Raw genomic sequence first — 18,105 nt, 5'->3', positions numbered from 1 at the left:
CAACGCATAAATGACATCAACCGGTCGGGCAAAGTATGCCCAGACCGGGGAGAAGGCACCGACCCGATGTCGCCTTCGACACGAGAAGCAATCAAACAACCGATGCTCAAGGGAGACAATGTGCAGAAGCTGAGTCGAGCGGCTACCCCGCTCGGCCAGATAGCAGAGCTTGAGGTGCAGGGTTCAACTTCGGTCGAGCGGCTATCCCGTTCGACTTGGCAACAGGAAACAACCAACGCTCAAAGACAATGTGCAGAAGTCAAGCCAAGCGGCTACCCCGCTCGGCCAAACAGCAGAGTTTAATGAGAAGAAATCAACTTCAGGCGAGAGGCTACCCCGCTCAACCCGGTATCAGCTTCGACAATAACAAAGTAGACCTTTGGTTGAGTAGACACACACGGGGGCAGCAAGGTTCTGGTCGACCAGACGTGTCACCAGTGCAGCGGAATTCTGGCCGAGCGGCCAACTCGCTCGGCCTAACAGTACACTCTTGATATCCAGTGATATCATTTTGGGAGTTGGTGCCGCCGACACCGGGCATGGACTGCCAGAATATCATACAGCGGAAGTTTCCACTGTCACTTCAAATATATGCTCGGCTCGTTAGGGTACTATGTCAGGGGCACTTTACTGACACGTCTTTTCAGGGAATGCTTTGAGAAACATGTTCGCCTTGGGAAGTATGCACGCGTGCTACCTTAGTTCTATATAAAGGGGGGTCTAAGTGTCGGCGAAGGTATGCGATATTCACTATTTATGCTATAGTAGTCTTCTTGTTGCTCTACTTCATTCCGCATCGCCAGTGACTGACTTGAGCATCGGAGGGTGAACACCGGGGACCTTTTCCCTGGCTCGGCACTGACGTAATCTGTGTTGTAGGTCTGCGTAGAGTCCACAGGAGGTCAGCGTGAGCGCCACATCCCCAGCTTTTCGTCTCTTCGACTTTCGGACAAGATCATATTTGGCGTCGTCTGTGGGAATGCCACCTGCAACTGAGCAAAGAAGATAGAGCACGTTGGACGACTCACCACCATAGCGCTCACTCAAGAGGAACTTGAGATGTTCGTTCAAGCTCGAGCAGCAAAAATGATCGTACAACAACAACAATAGGCGCTAGCCTATCGGCAAGTGCCACAGCCTACAACATCGACGACTGACAGGCGAACGGGGCAAGAAGACCAAATGGAACAATCTCCATATGGGGATAGAACAGAAGGCCGACCGGCACGTAGGGGGAAGCGCCACCCGCGCTGATCCCCTTCCATCGAGCTTTGCTCCAAACCTCCTTGGAGATAGCTCAAACACATCATGAGTGGGGATCATCTTCGGATGATGCTCCCGTTCAGGATGCACGCAAAGGCAAGGCACCTCGAAGCAACGCGTCTCCCGAACGGATCAACCAGCAATTCTCAGAGGAGATCTTACTGTAGGACCGTTGGGCCGGCTAGAAGGGGGGTTGAATAGCCCTGCAAAAATCAAAACGCAAACACCCTTCTCGAACTCTTAAACTAATCACTTGTAAAATAAGAGAAATAAATAAAAGCAGAAAAGTAAAAGGCACACCGAGATTTACTTGGTTACAACCGGGAAGGTTGTTAATCCAAGAAAGCGTAGCACTAGTATCTCCTTCAGGCGGAGAAGCCTTTTACAATGATAAGCATAGAAGCTTAAAGAGAAAGCGTCAAGTGTAGAAAGAATGCTTGAGTTCTCGGTTGATTCCGGACCAAGGCTATATTTATAGTGTTGGTCGGGCGCTGGAAGGGTTCCGGCGCCCGGGAGATAAACTTTATCCCTCAACGTCCAGAATGCGAAAGACGACTTCTCCGGGCGCCGAGCAAAAGTCAACTTTGGTTGACTTTTGCGTCCGGACCTCTCCGTTTTAGTCATATCGGTCGGTCTTCGCCCGATCCGCTTACTTTAGTGATCTCGTCATCCAAAAGGGCTCACCCAACCCAACTTCCGGCCTTCTCAAGCGGGCTTCCTCCGCTTCGTCCCTCGGTGCAGCGTGTTTCCTTCTCGTCGATACTCATCCATGATCTTCGTCCCTCCGACCTTCTCGCTAGCGTCTCTTGCTCCCAAGCATCTTCCGCCGGTCCCTCGGAACCAGCGCTTCTTTCTCGCTCTTCATGACACCTCGTCCCTCGGTTGCAGTCTTTCTCGCGCTGCGTCTTGGCTCGACTGTGTTCCTAAGCTCCTGCACACTTAGACACAAGGTTAGAAACAACACAGGACCTAACTTAACTTGTTGATCACACCAAAACAACCTTGGGGTTCCAACAATCTCCCCCTTTTTGGTGTGATCAACTCAAGTTAAGCTAGGGTCAAAACTAGACATAAAATTAAAACAAGTTATTGCAATAATGTGCAACAAAATTAAATTTTAAAAATTTTCAATTTTCAATTTCTACCTCCCCCTAGACTTATACTAATTCTTCTCCCCCTTTGATCACAAAAAAATGGGGTTTAAAAAGACCTAAGGGTTAAAGACTTAGAGAAAAAAAATTTCTTAAAGACTTTAAGCAGAAATTTTCAATTTTAAAATGGTCTTTTAACTTAAACAAAATTGTCTTATGAAAATTTTTCTAAATTAACAAAAAATGAGAATTTTTCTAAGTAACTTAAGCAGAAAATTTTTCTAAGTGAAAATTTGACTTTGGCAAAAAGTATTTTTCTAAGTATAAAAATATTTTTTTTTAACTTTGAAAGCATTAATTAATTCTAATTTTAATGCTTTGACAGAAAGTTAATTAAACATTTATTTCAATATTTTGGCTTCCAGGTCGTGGCGAGGCACTAGGCCTTCTTGGTTATTGGAGCAACAACCACTTCCTTAGACAAAACCTCATAGAGAAATTCATTGTTTAATTTTCTCACTGAAAAGCGCTAATTTTAATTTTAATTTTAAAACTTAGACTAAGCAAGATTTAGGAACCCAATAAAGGTTCCAGCCTACTGGATTGATTAAAAATTTCTTAGGGACATATTTTCTAGATATATTCTTAATTTGTCCCGGGTGATATCTATAATACCAATTTTAAATTTTAAATTTTCTAGAATTAGATGAACATGCATGGTTTTTCAAATTATCTACTTGAATTTTCAAATCATTATTTTCAAGTTTCAATTTTTCATTTTCCAATTTTGATTTATCTAATTCTTCTAGAGGGCAGGATTTAACTAAGATTATTTTTAAATTTTTTATTTCTTTTTCTAATTTACAGCAGTCTTTAGTTAATAACTTAACAAATTTATAAAGTTTATCGGGAGGAAGTGAACGTACCTGACTTACCTTGTTGAGTTTGTTTTCCGTGTCTCCCCCTGAACTACTGCTTTCCTCTGACGAAGCTCCCCCTTCATCGATGCTCTCGATGCTCATTTCGGAAGAGCTTGACTCGCAGTCGTCGTCTTGATGACTTGCCATTAGAGCAAGTCCGGAGAATGCCTCGACTTCCGACTCCGACGACGTATCATCCCACGTCGCCTTTAGGGCTTTTCGCTTTTGGATAGGCTTCTTACCCTTTTCCTTGTTCTTGTTCTTCAGCTTGGGGCAATTGTCCTTGACGTGCCCTTCTTCGTCGCAGTGGTAGCAGCGGATCGTCCTTTTCTTCTTCCCCTGTGGATGGTTAGTAGATCTGGATTTACAAAGCTTCTTGAATCTTCTTACCATCATTACCATTTCCTCGTCATCGAGAGAGGATTCCGACTCTGGTTCGTCTCTCGAAGCTTTGAGGGCGACGTTATTCTTGGGCTCCTTCATTCCTGCACATCTTGACTCATGCACTTCAAAAGTAGAAAAAAATTCTTCTAACGAGATCTTTTCTAAATCTTTAGAAATATAAAAGGCATCTACTAGTGATGCCCATTTTGAATTTCTAGGAAATGAATTTAGTGCGTACCTTAGCGAATCTCGGTTACTTACCGTTTCTCCGAGATTCGATAGTCCGGTGATGATCTCTTTGATTCTCGAGTGCAAGTGCGCGACTGTCTCATCTTCCCCAAGTTGCAGGCTGGTGAGCTGATTCCGAAGCAGATCTCTTCTGGTGAGCTTGGCTTCGGAAGTCCCTTCGTGCAGCTCGAGGAACTTTTCCCAAAGTTCCTTTGCAGAGTGGTATTGTCCGATTCTGTTGACTTCTTGAGGTGGAAGAACGCTTAGCAGATGGTATTCTGCTTTGCCGTTCTCCACGAATTTAGCCTGCTCCTTTTTTGTCCATTGACATTTTTCCTTACCTTCTAGAGCTACAAAACCGGATTCCATTGTTAAAGTTAATTCAAAGTCTGTGGTAAAAAATACCTGCATCAGATTCTTCCACGTTGCGAAATCTCCTCCATATTTCGGCGGGTAGAATGCTTGGTCCGGCCATTATCTTTGCTTCGATTGGCGGTTAGTCCTCCTGAAGCGTCTTGGCTAAAAGGGGGGGTGAATAGCCCTGCAAAAATCAAAACGCAAACACCCTTCTCGAACTCTTAAACTAATCACTTGTAAAATAAGAGAAATAAATAAAAGCAGAAAAGTAAAAGGCACACCGAGATTTACTTGGTTACAACCGGGAAGGTTGTTAATCCAAAAAGCGTAGCACTAGTATCTCCTTCAGGCGGAGAAGCCTTTTACAGCAATGAAGCGCACAATAGAAGCTTAAAACAGAAAAGCGTACAAGTGTAGAAAGAATGCTTGAGTTCTCGGTTGATTCCGGACCAAGGCTATATTTATAGTCTTGGTCGGCGCCAAAGGATAAAACTTTATCCTAACGCTCAAAAGAGGCGTTCTGGTCATAGTTCATGTTCCTGGCGCCCCGGGCCCATCTGCCCGGCGCTTGGCCTCAGGGCCGAGCAAAAGTCAACTCTAGTTGACTTTTGCGTCCGGGACCTCTCGGTTTAGTCCGCCTCGGTCCGGGTCTTCCGCTCCGGATCCATTTACTTGGGTGATCTCTGCCGGAAAAGGGCTCACCCAACCCAACTTCGGTCTTCTCAAGCGGGCTTCCCTCTGGCTTTCGCGTGTTTCCTTCTCGTCCGCTAGCGTACTCATCCGCAGTCTTCGTCCCTCGGTCGTCGACCTTCTCGCTAGCTGCGTCTCTTGCTCCCCAAGCAATCTTCCGCTCCGGCTTTCGTCCCTCGGAACCACCGCGCGCTTCCTTCTCGTCCGCCGGTATACTCTTCCGCAGCACCTCATCCCTCGGACTGCCGTCCTTCTCGCTAGCTGCGTCTTCCGCTCGACTACCTGTGTTCCTAAGCTCCTGCACACTTAGACACAAGGTTAGAAACAACACATGACCTAACTTAACTTGTTGATCACACCAAAACAACCTTGGGGTTCCAACACTTACAAGACCCTTTGTCCAGACACTACACCTCGCTGGCGATCGGGACGTATAACGGATCGACCGATACAGATGATCACATGGATCAGTTTGATAATGAGGTCACGCTACACCAGTATACAAACAGAGTGAAGTGCAGAGTCTTTCTCACTACGCTCTCCGGATCGGCGTAGTGATGGTTCCGAAGACTGTCGGGCGGCTTAATACGGAGCTTCAAGGACTTCCGAGCCACTTTCCAGTATCATTTCGCCAACAGTCGATACTACCAGAAGTCGAGCGTCAACCTCTTTGTCTTGAAGCAAGGCCCCAAGGAAGTGCTCCGAGCGTACATCCAGCGCTTCAACCAAGTAGTCATGGGCATCCCCTTGGTCTTGTCTGAGACAATAATGAATGCCTTCACCCATGGGCTCGCCGAGAGATGTTTTTTCCGATCGATCAGGAAGCTGCTCAAGGACTTCGACAACATGCTCAAGAAGGCCAACGAATATATCAATGTGGAAGAATCCCAGGCGGCTAGAAGAAAGGAGGTGCCGACCGAACATTCGGCACCGACCGTCAAGCAACCATCAGCCACCCAAGGGATGAGGGCTGAAGGAGCACGACCACACCAGGAGACCAGGGCACGTGTCGTACAGCATGTGGCGTCTGGTCGACCTAACGCGTCAAAGGGCAAGGTATGGACGTTGATGTTTTGTTCATTTCACCAGTCAACGACCCACAACACACGTGACTGCCACAGTCTAACACCAATCGTTAGTCGACCAACCCCAAGAGGATACCACCGTCGATTACCTTCTCCCGATCGGCGATAGAGACATCACTCTGCGGAGCGGCAAGAGGACGACAGAAGGGCGCCCAAGCGGCACCACCAACATCAGTGGAGGAAGGATACAAACCCCTCCCTTACCCCTGGTCGAGCGAAATAGACCATCCACTCGGGAATAGGAAAACAGGAATAATGCTTCCCGATGAGAGATATGTATGATAGCCGGAGGACCGACCGACAGCGACTCCAACAGAGCAAGAAGTCGTATGCTCGACGGTTGGAGATCCACGCCGTGGGCTGTAGCAAGGATAAGGTCGAAGGGCACCCCAGATCCACGCCGTGCCCATCATATGCCATGACATCATGTCTATTTTTGCATTCATGTTTACTATGAAAAACTCAAAAATACCATGTCATGACATTCATACATCATGTAGTTATAGGAATCTTTCTTTTGAAAGTTATTTTATTTTGATGTATGCCATAACATTATCATGCATTAGTTTAATTCCTTGTAATTAAGGACAAATGGCATTTAACAACACTTATTAACAAGTGACATCCTAGGTGGATGTCTAATATCTCTAAAATGCCTAGATAGATATGCATGATCCCTAGATTAGGGCAAAACCAAAATCTACATCTCACAAAGACTATAAGGTGACTTATATGTGTTTTAGTGCACATTAGATACAAGTGAGATGTTAGGATGATGAACAAAACTCAAGATGTTGATTTAGTGCATTCTTTTGAGTTTTAGGTTCATCAAAACACATAGTTATGTGTTTTCCCATCATTGGGAAAGCTAATGTACAAGTCATGTGCATTATGCCCAAGGAACATGATGGGATATTGGTTTTGAAAATGTTTTTAAAATGTTTTGGAAAACCTTGGTGAAGGCTATCTTTGATAGTAATCACCATTGAATAGTTAGACACAAACTTGAAGAAAACACTAAAGTTTTTGTAAGTTTTCAAGTTTGTGTCAATCTTTGAAAATATGATGTATTTTCATAGAAAACTATTTTTCCATGATTAAGTATGCCCTAAATAATGTCTACACGAAATTTCATGATTTTTGGATTTTTGTAGAATTTTCTAGGGGTTTATGAAGTTGACTGAAATAGAATTTCAGCAACTATCAGAGCTCCGATCGATCCATGGATCGATTGAATTGCCTGAATCGATCCGTGGATCGATTCAGAAGGCAAGTCTCCTGCGAGCAGAAGCTCGCTGGATCGATCAGCCGATCGATCCAGGTAGTCTGAATCGATCAGTGGATCGATCGATTGGAACCCAACTCCAATCGATCCAAGTTGCTGATTTTGGCTGGGAAGGCCTGATTTCAGCATCTTTGAACCTCTTTGAGTCTAGGTAACCATTCCAAACCCCTTAAATACATTTGTATACATACAAAGGGTGTTTTCATGTTGAAAACAAGGATGGATTGGTTAACGAAGACTAAGTAGAAGTTTAGGTTGAGGTTGTTTCAAATTTTGAATATTTGAACCTCAAAACTTCCAAATTTGGGTTTCCTAATGTTTTAGGGATTCCAAGTCATTGTTGGTGCAATGACAGAAGTTACCACCATGTCTTTAGGGGGAGGGACTCTTTAAAGACATGAAAATTATTTTTCATGAACCTTGGAAGGTGGTTAACCTTCTGTTGTAAACTTGCTCAAGGTTGAGCATTTACACTTGAAATGGGGAGAAATGGGGAGTGGATATCCTCATTATTTCAAGTGGACACTCAAGTAGTAGATAATGCTCAAGGGTGGGTAGTTGTCTACATTGAGAGAGAAGTTAAGGATAAATGAAGGGTATGGGACCTTCATTATCGTGTTGATCACAACGAGTGATGTTGTGAACAACGATGAGCAACTCTTCAGGGGGAGAGTCTTCAACAAATGGATTTGTTGAAGTGTGCCCAGAATTGGAGCATAGGTTGATGTGTGTCCAACGATGGGTTGATGTGTGCCAATAGGGGGAGAATGTATGGTTAAGCTTAGTCCTTCATTACCTATGGGAAGGTCATAGGGGGAGAATGAAAGGACTCATGAAAGGGAGTAAGTTAGGCTTTCATTACCTAGAGGGAGTTTGCCCTCTTAGGGGGAGAATGAAGAGCTTAATTTATGCTTTCATTACCTAGTGGCATGAAGAAGGAGGCTATGGGATTAGCCTAACTTACATATAGGATTGTAAGTGTTATTGTGGTATTGTCAAACATCAAAAAGGGGGAGATTGTTGGTGCAATATCCCTCAGGTCAAGGTTGACCTGGGTAACCAAGCTGAGTCTTGGTTTGGGTTTAGATGTTTGACAATAAGATATTGATTGAAGAAGAGTCAAGTAGGTCAAGGTTGACTGGATACTTGACTGGGAAGTCCTAACTGGGATGTTAGGCAAAATGAAAGTCCTGGTGAGTGAAGCCAGGTGGAAGTCAAGGTGTGTGAAGCGAGGCAGAAGGAAAGTCCTAGTGAGTGAAGCTAGGCAGATGGAAAACCCTAGTGAGTGAAGCTAGGTGAAAGCCCTGGTGAGTGAAGCCAGGTGAAAGTCCTAGTGAGTGAAGCTAGGCAGATGGAAATCCTGGTGAGTGAAGCCAGGTGAAAGTCCTAGTGAGTGAAGCTAGGCAGATGGAAAACCCTAGTGAGTGAAGCTAGGTGAAAGCCCTGGTGAGTGAAGCCAGGCAAGGGAAAATCCAGATGGATCAAGGATGATCGGACATCTGGTGCTGGGAAGTCCAAGTAGGTCAAAGGATTGACTGGATACTTGGCATGAAAGAAAAGTCCAAGTAGGTCAAAGGGATTGACCGGATACTTGGCACAGAGAAAAGTCCAAGTGGGTCAAAGGGATTGACCGGACACTTGGTAAGGGAGTCCTAGCAGGTCAAGGGAGTGACTAGATGCTAGGCATGACACACCAACAGGTCAAGGTTGACCGAATGTTGGTTAGGGATGTTTGGGACTTGGTTTTGGACAAAAATCAAGTGCTGGATCGATCCGTGGATCGATCCAGGCTCTGGATCGATCAGTGGATCGATCCAGACCTGTCCCAGCGAACAGAAAGCTTCTGGATCGATCCGTGGATCGATCCATGGATCGATTGGGACGCGGCTGCTTCGCGCGATAAGCGCTGGATCGATGCTGCTTCGCGCGATAAGCTCTGGATCAATCCGTGGATCGATCCAAAGCCTCCCCGATCGATTGGGAACATTCGAATCGATCGGGATCCGACCGTTGACATCGTTTATAGCTGCAGGCGTTCGATGGCTGCGGCATCCTTTTCTCCGATTCACTCCAGAGCTCTCGACAGCTCCTCCCCAGCACTCTCTAAGCTCCTCACCGCCAGTTCTTGAAGGTTCTTGGAGGTTCATCCAAGTCAAGAGGCGAGTTGCAACGAGAAGAAGAAGAAGCTAGGGTTTTTACTGCATTTCTTGTAAGCTTTTGCTTATTCTTTACTACCCTTTCTTCTTCTTGTACTGAGAGTCTTGTAGGGCTTCTCCGCCCTCGGTAGTTACCGAAAAGGAGTGTTTTCATAGTGGAGGGTGCGTGCGTGGTGTGGATCCTTGGATTAGTCATCTCCGTTGGAGGTGGATACCAAGTAAACTCCTAGTGTTAGCGTGTTTGTGTTTGTTTATGTATTTTCCGCTGCGCATTCTTGAAGAAACAAGCAACACCGAGCAACGAGCACGCGACGAGCTATTCACCCCCCCCCCCCCCTCTAGCTACTTTTGGTCCTAACAGGTAGGTCGTCAGGGCCGCTCGGGAGGTCTCCATCTCATTCTTGGCGATGGCTAGCGCAATAACCTTGGAGGCGAGTTGGCTGTAAAGGTTCATTTCTTCGATCGACCGGCTGTGCTGCTCAGCAACCAAGAAGTCCTTAGCTTCCTTAAGTTTTGGGGCGAGGGCTCGGGCCTCCTTATTCTTCTCCTCGAGGTCTGCGATGGCCCGATTCTTTCGCGCGTTGGCTGACTCAATTTTATTGCCAAAAGTGGTGGCTTGTTTATTGAGCCGCTCCATCATCGTGGCCTGCCCGACGCTCTTGGCCCGTTCAACCTGGAGTAGTTTGTTGCTCTTATCCAGAGTGGCCCGTAGTTTGGCCACCTCGACGTTTGTTTGTTCTTGAGCGGTGGAGGACTGGCCGCTTGACACCTTCAATTACTTTACTTCTTCTTCCAAAAAAGTGAGTCGTTGGCACATGCCCAAGCTCTCCACCTAGTACTGCAAACAAAGCAAATATGAGCGCCGATCAGAAGTAAAATATGCAAATGTAACTTGCCCTAGTAGACATCTAGGTGTGGCTATCCGTGAGTGCCCCCGGAGGCATCACTGCCGCACGGGTCCGGGCATCCTCCCATATCTTGGTGAGCGGGCCTTAGATGATGATCTGGTGCTCCAGAGCTTGGGACTCGGCGCTGGATTCGCGCCACTCCTCGGTCGAGAGATGCAAAATCGCGGTAATGTGGTGTTGGCTGCTCGGGGCTGACTGTGTAGAAGTCGCTTACCCGGACGACCGTGATGAAGAAGTCGATCGGATGCCCGATTTCTTAGTCTTCGCCCTTGGCGGTAGGAAGGCCACCGGTAGTGCACAGACCATCCCCTGAGGTAGACCGAACAGGAAGGGCGTCTGGTTCGATGACGCAGGGGCAGCGGACTCTTGGACGGGAGCAGGGGTCGATGTCTCCACCCGTTAAGTGGATCACACCCCGGAAGTGGCAGAGCGTGATGTGGGCTCCACCCGACGCCTCTTGCGCCAGGCCAGTGGCTCATCCGAGGAAGCTGAACTCGAATCCCCCTCAATTGGAATGATCGGACGTTGTTCAGAAGGTTGGGAGCCCTCGGTCGCTCCCCCACTTGCCAAAATGGGAGCCGCCTCGCTCTCGTCCTGCGGCTCCTCCTGAGAACCGACTGGTTACAGGCCGTGACTCCCCAGTTCTTCGACAATGGTCACGCTGATCGCGACATCTGCGAGCTTCGCCTTGTCGGCTAGACGTGCGCGCGACATAACTTCGGCTGCACGAAAGGAACAAAAAATAGTTAGAATAAAAAAAAAATGAGTAAAGTGATCGTATACCTAGGCTAAACGGGAGTCGGGTGCGAATCGGACTCAAGCCGAAGATATAAAGGGCACCCTTCAGTAGCAACTTGTGGATGTCATACTTTTGACTGGACAACATCGTAGCTAAGTCGAGGTAGTCCAATCGGCTCTTATACTTCTTCAATGGAGGTTGAGCTGCCATGTCGAGCTGTCAGGAGGTGAGAAAATCCGGTCGCTCGAGAAAACGCACGAAAAAAAAGTACTCTTTCCAGTGTTTGTTAGAGGTCGACATTTTATCAAAGAAAACCAAGTCCACTCGGGCTTGGAAAAGAAAAGTTCCCCGCTCGGACGACTTGGGATAGTAAAAGTCATGGAAGAGTCAGGGAGTGAGTGGAATGCCATGTAGGCGAAAAAAACAACCACTCCATACAGCAGCCGAAAGGAGTTCGGCACTAGCTGATGGAGGGAGACTCGGAAGTATTTACACACGGAAGAAAAGAAAGGGTGGATGGAAAACCACAGACCGACAGTAAAATGATCCCGAAATAAGGTGATGCAGCCTAGCAGAGGAGAATTCGGCAGATCGGAAGGTGAAGGAATGATAACTTTATATTTGGGAGGAAGCTCAAAAGCGGCTTTCAGACTCTCAGCGTCACCGGCGTCGAACTGAGACTCGGTAGAAGTATACCAGAGCCCCGGGATGTCGGCGGGAGGTTGCGATGAACTAGCCATTACAAAATAAGAAAGCAAGAGAATGAACTTGTCGGCGGAAGGGTCACCGGAACACACAGATGTCGAAAAAGATAAAGAAACACAAAAGTCGAAAGACGTGAAAGCAAAAGGTCGACGGAGGGAGCTTACTGAAAATGGATCGCTCGTGAAACAATGAAGGAAGAAAAAGCGCCGAAGAAGAAGGATCGCCAGAGCACAAAGAGCCTAGCGTCAAGGAGCACGAAGACGAAGTGCGCAAGTGCGGCGATGCACACGGGCTTATAAGCCTAGGGGCCGACCGACCGGAGCCGTCCGATCTAGGTCACAAAAACCTAGGCCGAGATCTGACCGTTGAATTTATACCATCAAACATCACATCGGTACCCTATCACGTCAGGCGTGCGGCGGCAGGAGCAGGACACGTGACGCATCACCATGGGTCGTCATTTAATGACGGCATGGGAGCGTGCTCAGCTTTAATGAGCAGAGATTTGCATGATTTCCCAGAAATCTAGGTGACGTCAGCCTGACTCGCGCTCTCCCAAGACAGCCCAAGGGAAGATTTCACAAGTGCAAACCTTCGTCGTGCCGATCAGATCTAGGGAGAATACATGCGCTCGAACGACAAACTTCAACAGACCGATTGGCTAGGATTGGTCTTATTCCGATCAGAAACTACACAATGTCGAAGGCCAATCGGGAGAAAATCTACTCAGACAATTGTCTAGTCAGTCGGACTTACAACCTCCTTTGGCTAAACTTGAGGGGAAGGTTTGTGATGCGGTAATGATGAAGGGCCCCACCCCACTGCCGCAGTGGAGGTCAAAGGAGGTTAAAGTCAAGGCGGTCAATGCATAGATGACATCGGCCGATCGGGTGAAGTATGCCCCGACCGGGGAGAAGGCTTCAACTCGACGTCGCCTTCGACACGAGGAGCAATCAAACAACTAACGCTCAAGGGAGACAATGTGCAGAAACCCATCCGAGCGGCTACCCCGCTCAATCAAACAGCAGAGCTTGAGGTACAGGGTTCAACTTCGGTCGAGCGGCTATTCCACTCAGTCTGGCAACAGGAAACTACGAACGCTCAGAGACAATGTGCAGAAGCTGAGCCGAGTGACTACCCCCCCTCGGCCAAACAACAGAGTTTAATGAGAAGAAATCAACTTCGTCTGAGCGGCTACCCCGCTCGCCCCGGTATCAGCTTCGACAATAACAAAGTAGGCCTTCGGCCGAGTAGACACACACGGGGGCAGCAAGGTTCTGGCCGACCAGACATGGCACTAGTGCGGCGGAATTCTGACCGAGTGACCAACCCGCTCGGCTTAACAATACACTCCTGATATCCAATGATATCCTTTTGGGAGTTGGTGCCACTGACACCGGACATGGACTATCCGAAGATCGTACGGCGGAAGCTTCTACTATCACTTCAGAGATATGCTCGACCCGTTAGGATACTGTATCAGGGACACTTTACTGACACGTCTTTTCAAGGAAAACTTTGAGAAGTGTGCTCGCATTGAGAAGCATGCACGCGCGCTATTGAAGCTCTATATAAAGGGGGTTCCAAGTGTCGACGAATGTACGTGATATTCATTGTTTACGCTACAATAGTTTTCTTGTTGCTCCGCTTCATTCCTCATCGCCCGTGATTGAGTCCAAGCGTCGACGAAGGTACGTGATATTCATTGTTTACGCTACAATAGTTTTCTTGTTGCTCCGCTTCATTCCTCATCGCCAGTGACTGACTTAAGCGTCTGAGGACCAATGTCGGGAACCTCTTCCCTGGCTTGGCACTGACGTAGTCTGTGTTGTAGGTCCGTGCGGGGTCCACAGGAGGTCAGCGTGAGCGTCACATCCCCAGCTTTCCGTCTGTTCGACTTTCGGACAGAATCAATCTTAAAATAGAATTTCGAAACAGTAAATTTAATTTTGAGATTTTAAAAAGAGTTAGAGCACATTAAGATAATTATATTGAAGATGAAATATACCAAGAGAATCACATCTAATATTCTAAAGATAATCTAAAAGGAGATTTTTTTTTTTCATAATTTTACTTAGGATCTTTCTTGTCCTTCTTAAGTTAATTTTGTCTTCTTTATTATCCACAAAACTTGCAAATTAATCAAACAAAACTTATTAGTTATGAGCCATCAGAAACTTATAAGCTAGCAGAAGTTAATAAAACCTTACTGCATTAAAATGATTAAATAATTTTGAAGTTCTTATTGGTTATAAAACATTTAAGATAGATTTATGATTTCTCCTTGACTTCTTCCTTTAATTGAGCTTGCTGCACTTCAACCGGACCTCTCCCGTCGTCCCTGGACGCGGGCTGAGGGCTCCCATTTTGACCATCGCCGCCGCGAAGTCCCCGGCGAAGGCCTCTCCGTCGGCACTGTACTGCCTCACTAGCGCGTCCTGCGACCCGCCGTTCAGCAGCTCCTGGTCCGAGTGCAGTAGCCCCCTCCTCGCCACCAATCCCCGGTAGTACGCGTTGTCGAACCGGAACGGCGTCTCGCTGTCGATCGGCGCGAGGTTCCCGCCGCCGTCGGGCGAGCAGATGCGCCTGCGGCTGGCGACGAAGCTGGGGTCGGCGTTGCAGTCGTTGTAGATGTGGGCGGCGAAGTTGGAGCACTGCGCTAGGCCGATGGTGTGGCCTCCGGAGAGGGCGGTCATGTCTCGCGGGCTGAGGCCCTTGTCGCGGAACAGGGAGATGAGCTTCGACAGGTCGTTGAACGGAGCCGGGATTTCTCTGTTGGCGGCGGCCTGGTACGCCGCCACCGAGTCCCGGCGACCCAATTGCACCGTCCATGTCGGCCCTCCGAGCTGCACGCATACAAATCACTCACTACATCTCAAACCAATTCCTACAAATCACAATTCAATCTAAAATTCCTCACCGAGGCGACGCCATCGTGTGCAGAGAGCGCGAGGACGTCGGCGCAGGAGACGGTGGCCGGGCACTCAGCCTCCACTCTGGCTTTGATGGCGTCGATGAGTTCAAATCCATGGGCGGAGTTGTTGTTGGGGTTCGCAAACTTCTCGCTGGCGAATGCCGCCGTGCCATCCAAAAGGATCGATGCATCGCACCCCTGTTACATCCACAATTCCTTCAATATCGAGAAGAAGAAAAAGAAGAAGAAGAAGAAGAAGAAATCACTTCAACCAACTAAACAGATACGGCAATTCGCAATACATTAACAAAGCAGTCGTGGAAGAAGAGGCGGAGAACGAAGGCAGCGTTCCTCGGGTTCTGCCGGACGGCCTCAGCCATGGCGGAGCGCACGATGTTCCGCAAGTTGGGGCACTTCGCCGCGTAGAACTCAGGAGACAGGTGGCCGGAAACAAGCACGGCGGCGGAGACGACGGAGAGAGCCAGGAGCAATCTGTGAATCATCGACGACGACGGCGATGCCATGTGGCAAGCTGCTGGCTGCTGCACAATCTAGTAATGTCTTACGAAGACGACAACTATATCTATATATAGATTCGTTAATGTAGCTATTATTAATCTAAGCTTTGACTTGATATACAGTAGTGGTTAGGAAACTTAATGCGCGTTGACTGATCTTTCATATGACATTAATTAATATAATTTAAGCTAAGCTTTGAATTGGTATAGAAGAGCAGGTAGGAGTTTGATCATGTCAAATTTATAAATTTAAACGTGTTCTTCGAGATTTTTCTATGTAGCTATGGACGCTCAGCATTTCAAATTTGTTTAGTCCTGAACATTTCTGCTATATATAATTATTATATACTACTGCAATCAAGTTGATGGACTAATTGTGGCGGCTGTATTGAAGTTTAGGTCCCAAACAAAATTGTTTATGAATAATTCCACCCAGGTGCGTTTTATACTATGAAAATAGATACGGCGGACGTTTTAAAAGTTTTCCATGTCTTAGTTTCGACCAAGTATGAGATGAATTTTTTTTTAATGAATAATTGATCTTAAAAAATTGAGTTGATGGGTTATCAATTAAAAAAATAGATGAATTTTGAAAATCAAATCATATAGTTTGACCATTTATAGGATGGATCATATAACACTTAAATCAGAGACAATCCCTGTGACCTCATAAAAATTTATCATTGATTGTCAAGATAAATTGAAAAGCTTAACGGACGACTAAAAAATCTAGCATCATATGATTGTGCTCCTATTTAGAAAAAAAAATTCTACAAATATACTGTAATTACGATCAAACAGTAGGTGCCTAGATAACAACTTGAGACATCTAAGTTCACAATAAGAGAGGACTAATTGTAGACTAATCTATACTAGTAATCAAAGTGTCTAAATTTTACCCTACTAATGTCAAACATAACCATCCGAAACATAATTTACAAGGTGATATTAATCTTTAAATCTCTTATTACTCTTTGAATTCAAGGAGAGAATGTGGAAGAAGCAAGATGTGCCGAAATGGGTGGCTTGAAAGAAGTTGGTGTGCCGGATATAACCACAGCATGATACCAAAATTATACAATTTCAGTGCAGTACTAAAATTTGACTTCGAAGTTCGAACAGTAGTTTAAGTCTGAAGCAAAATTTAAACTTTAGATTATTTTCTGAATCTAGTTCATGCTTTGACGCTTTAGTGAATCTAAATCTAAACTTTAGATTATTTGGATTCAATAGCACTGAAACCATGCGTCGTCGTCATCTTCACACAGGAGGGGATCCAACCCCTGGCCACCTTCCAACTGACTGTTAGAGATTCTGGTACAATTGAAGTCAGCTGAAGAAGTGGCACTCAAGCTGTCAGCTGCTTGATAAAAGACTGAATCTCGCATGGTCTGAGTAGAACAGATTCTGCTCGCACCTTGAGAACTAGTTGAATCATTCACAATGAAATCAGACAGGGCCACTGGATCAGGAAGAACAGGAGATGCATCGGTAGGTATGATATTGGCAAAATGAGTTCTGGTGCCTCGGATACTCTTGGTTTGGCTCGCGACGACTTCTGGCTCCTTGCCTTTTTCTTTGAATGACTGTGCTACTTTATTTTTCAGCAGAGGAATTGACTTGCCGGTGGCCGATCCTTTCTTCTTCCTCATGTAGGTGTTCCAGTAGTTCTTTATCTCATTGTCTGTTCGCCCTGGTAATCTTCCTGCTATTAACGACCACCTGCATGCCAATCAAAATCCTTTTTCTAAGCTAAAAACCATCATAAAGATTAAAAAAAAATGTACACCATAATGTACCTGTTACCGAGTAGGTTATGAAGCCTGACAATGAGCTCCTCTTCTTCCTCAGTGATGTTCCCCCTCTTAATGCCTGGTCTCAGATAATTTAGCCACCTCAATCTGCAACTCTTGGCACATCTGTTTAGTCCTGAAAATGAGTCCAAAACACATTCACAAGCATCATGCATGTCTTATAAGGATTGTCTTGTATTGGCGTTCATTGTTCATATTGTCTTTTAAAGAAAGAAAAATAAATGAACACCCTTACCAGCATTAGCAGGTAAGGTTCTCCATCTCCCAAGGCCATGAACCCCAATGTAGTCTGAGAGCAGCTTGTCTTCTTGGCTTGTCCAGGATCCCCTGTTCAGGCCTTCCTTGTCACAGCAGGTTTTTCTCATTATATTTTTTCTTCTCTTGTTACAGCTTTCAATGTGAGTCCTGAGAATGAACTGAAACCAAAGGGAACGGAAGAGCATAGTATATATACTGACCTTGAGATTACATAAGGACCTTCTTCCAGCATTAAATGCCAACTGCAAGACAGCTCTGAGGACCATACACTGGGCAAAACATGGCCGTGTCACTCTTTCTCAAGTCTCTTGTCACTTCTTGCTTGATGCAGCAAAGGAATCTTGTTGTCACTGCCATTTCATTCTATGATACAAGTTTGAGGTCATGATGGTAGGTCACCTACAGATATTAGTTATCCTGTGCAAGCTTGCATAGAGATTGTTTGCCAAAGGAAGTTAGGGTCAGTATCATAGGTTCACCCTCATCAATTAAATTTCAGAGGGTGGCTATAGCTTTTGGAAGTTTAAGAAGGTGTTAGTTGATTTATAGTCATCAGGCCTTGATAATGAGAAATAGTACAGTGGGTGCTGCTAATCAGGGAAGAGTATTCATGAGCCACCCAACTTGCACCTTTTTTCTTCTGTCAGGCACCTTTCCACTATAGGAGGAAGCTCCTATAATAACATGGAGTGTGAAAACAAAATGGCATGACATTTTGTTGTGATCTGATGATAATTTCTATGATTCCTGTGCAAGATGGAAACTTTCAGATGATAATGAGAACAAGAAC

At 46.1% G+C, this 18,105-nt stretch overlaps 2 protein-coding genes across 2 annotated transcripts; both read right to left on the bottom strand.

Annotated features, from left to right (window-relative positions):
- Nucleotides 1–14,006: 14,006 nt before the first annotated feature.
- Nucleotides 14,007–15,265, bottom strand: LOC121973492 (peroxidase P7-like). The gene is made up of 3 exons (XM_042524908.1): nucleotides 15,028–15,265; nucleotides 14,732–14,923; nucleotides 14,007–14,657 (listed from the first exon to the last, which is right to left on the bottom strand). Exons 1-3 carry the CDS (start codon nucleotides 15,247–15,249, stop codon nucleotides 14,109–14,111), a joined length of 963 nt encoding a protein of 320 aa, XP_042380842.1. The 5' UTR covers nucleotides 15,250–15,265; the 3' UTR covers nucleotides 14,007–14,108.
- Nucleotides 15,266–16,316: 1,051 nt separating this feature from the next.
- Nucleotides 16,317–17,868, bottom strand: LOC121973491 (transcription factor MYB1-like). Its single transcript, XM_042524907.1, has 3 exons — nucleotides 17,293–17,868; nucleotides 17,043–17,172; nucleotides 16,317–16,965 (listed from the first exon to the last, which is right to left on the bottom strand). The coding sequence occupies exons 1-3, from the start codon at nucleotides 17,579–17,581 to the stop codon at nucleotides 16,470–16,472; spliced, it is 915 nt and encodes a 304-aa protein (XP_042380841.1). The 5' UTR covers nucleotides 17,582–17,868; the 3' UTR covers nucleotides 16,317–16,469.
- Nucleotides 17,869–18,105: the final 237 nt, after the last annotated feature.

Source organism: Zingiber officinale, chromosome 4A, assembly GCF_018446385.1.
Source record: "Zingiber officinale cultivar Zhangliang chromosome 4A, Zo_v1.1, whole genome shotgun sequence".
Taxonomy (NCBI): Eukaryota; Viridiplantae; Streptophyta; class Magnoliopsida; order Zingiberales; family Zingiberaceae; genus Zingiber; species Zingiber officinale.
This window is presented reverse-complemented; position numbering and strand designations above follow the sequence as displayed.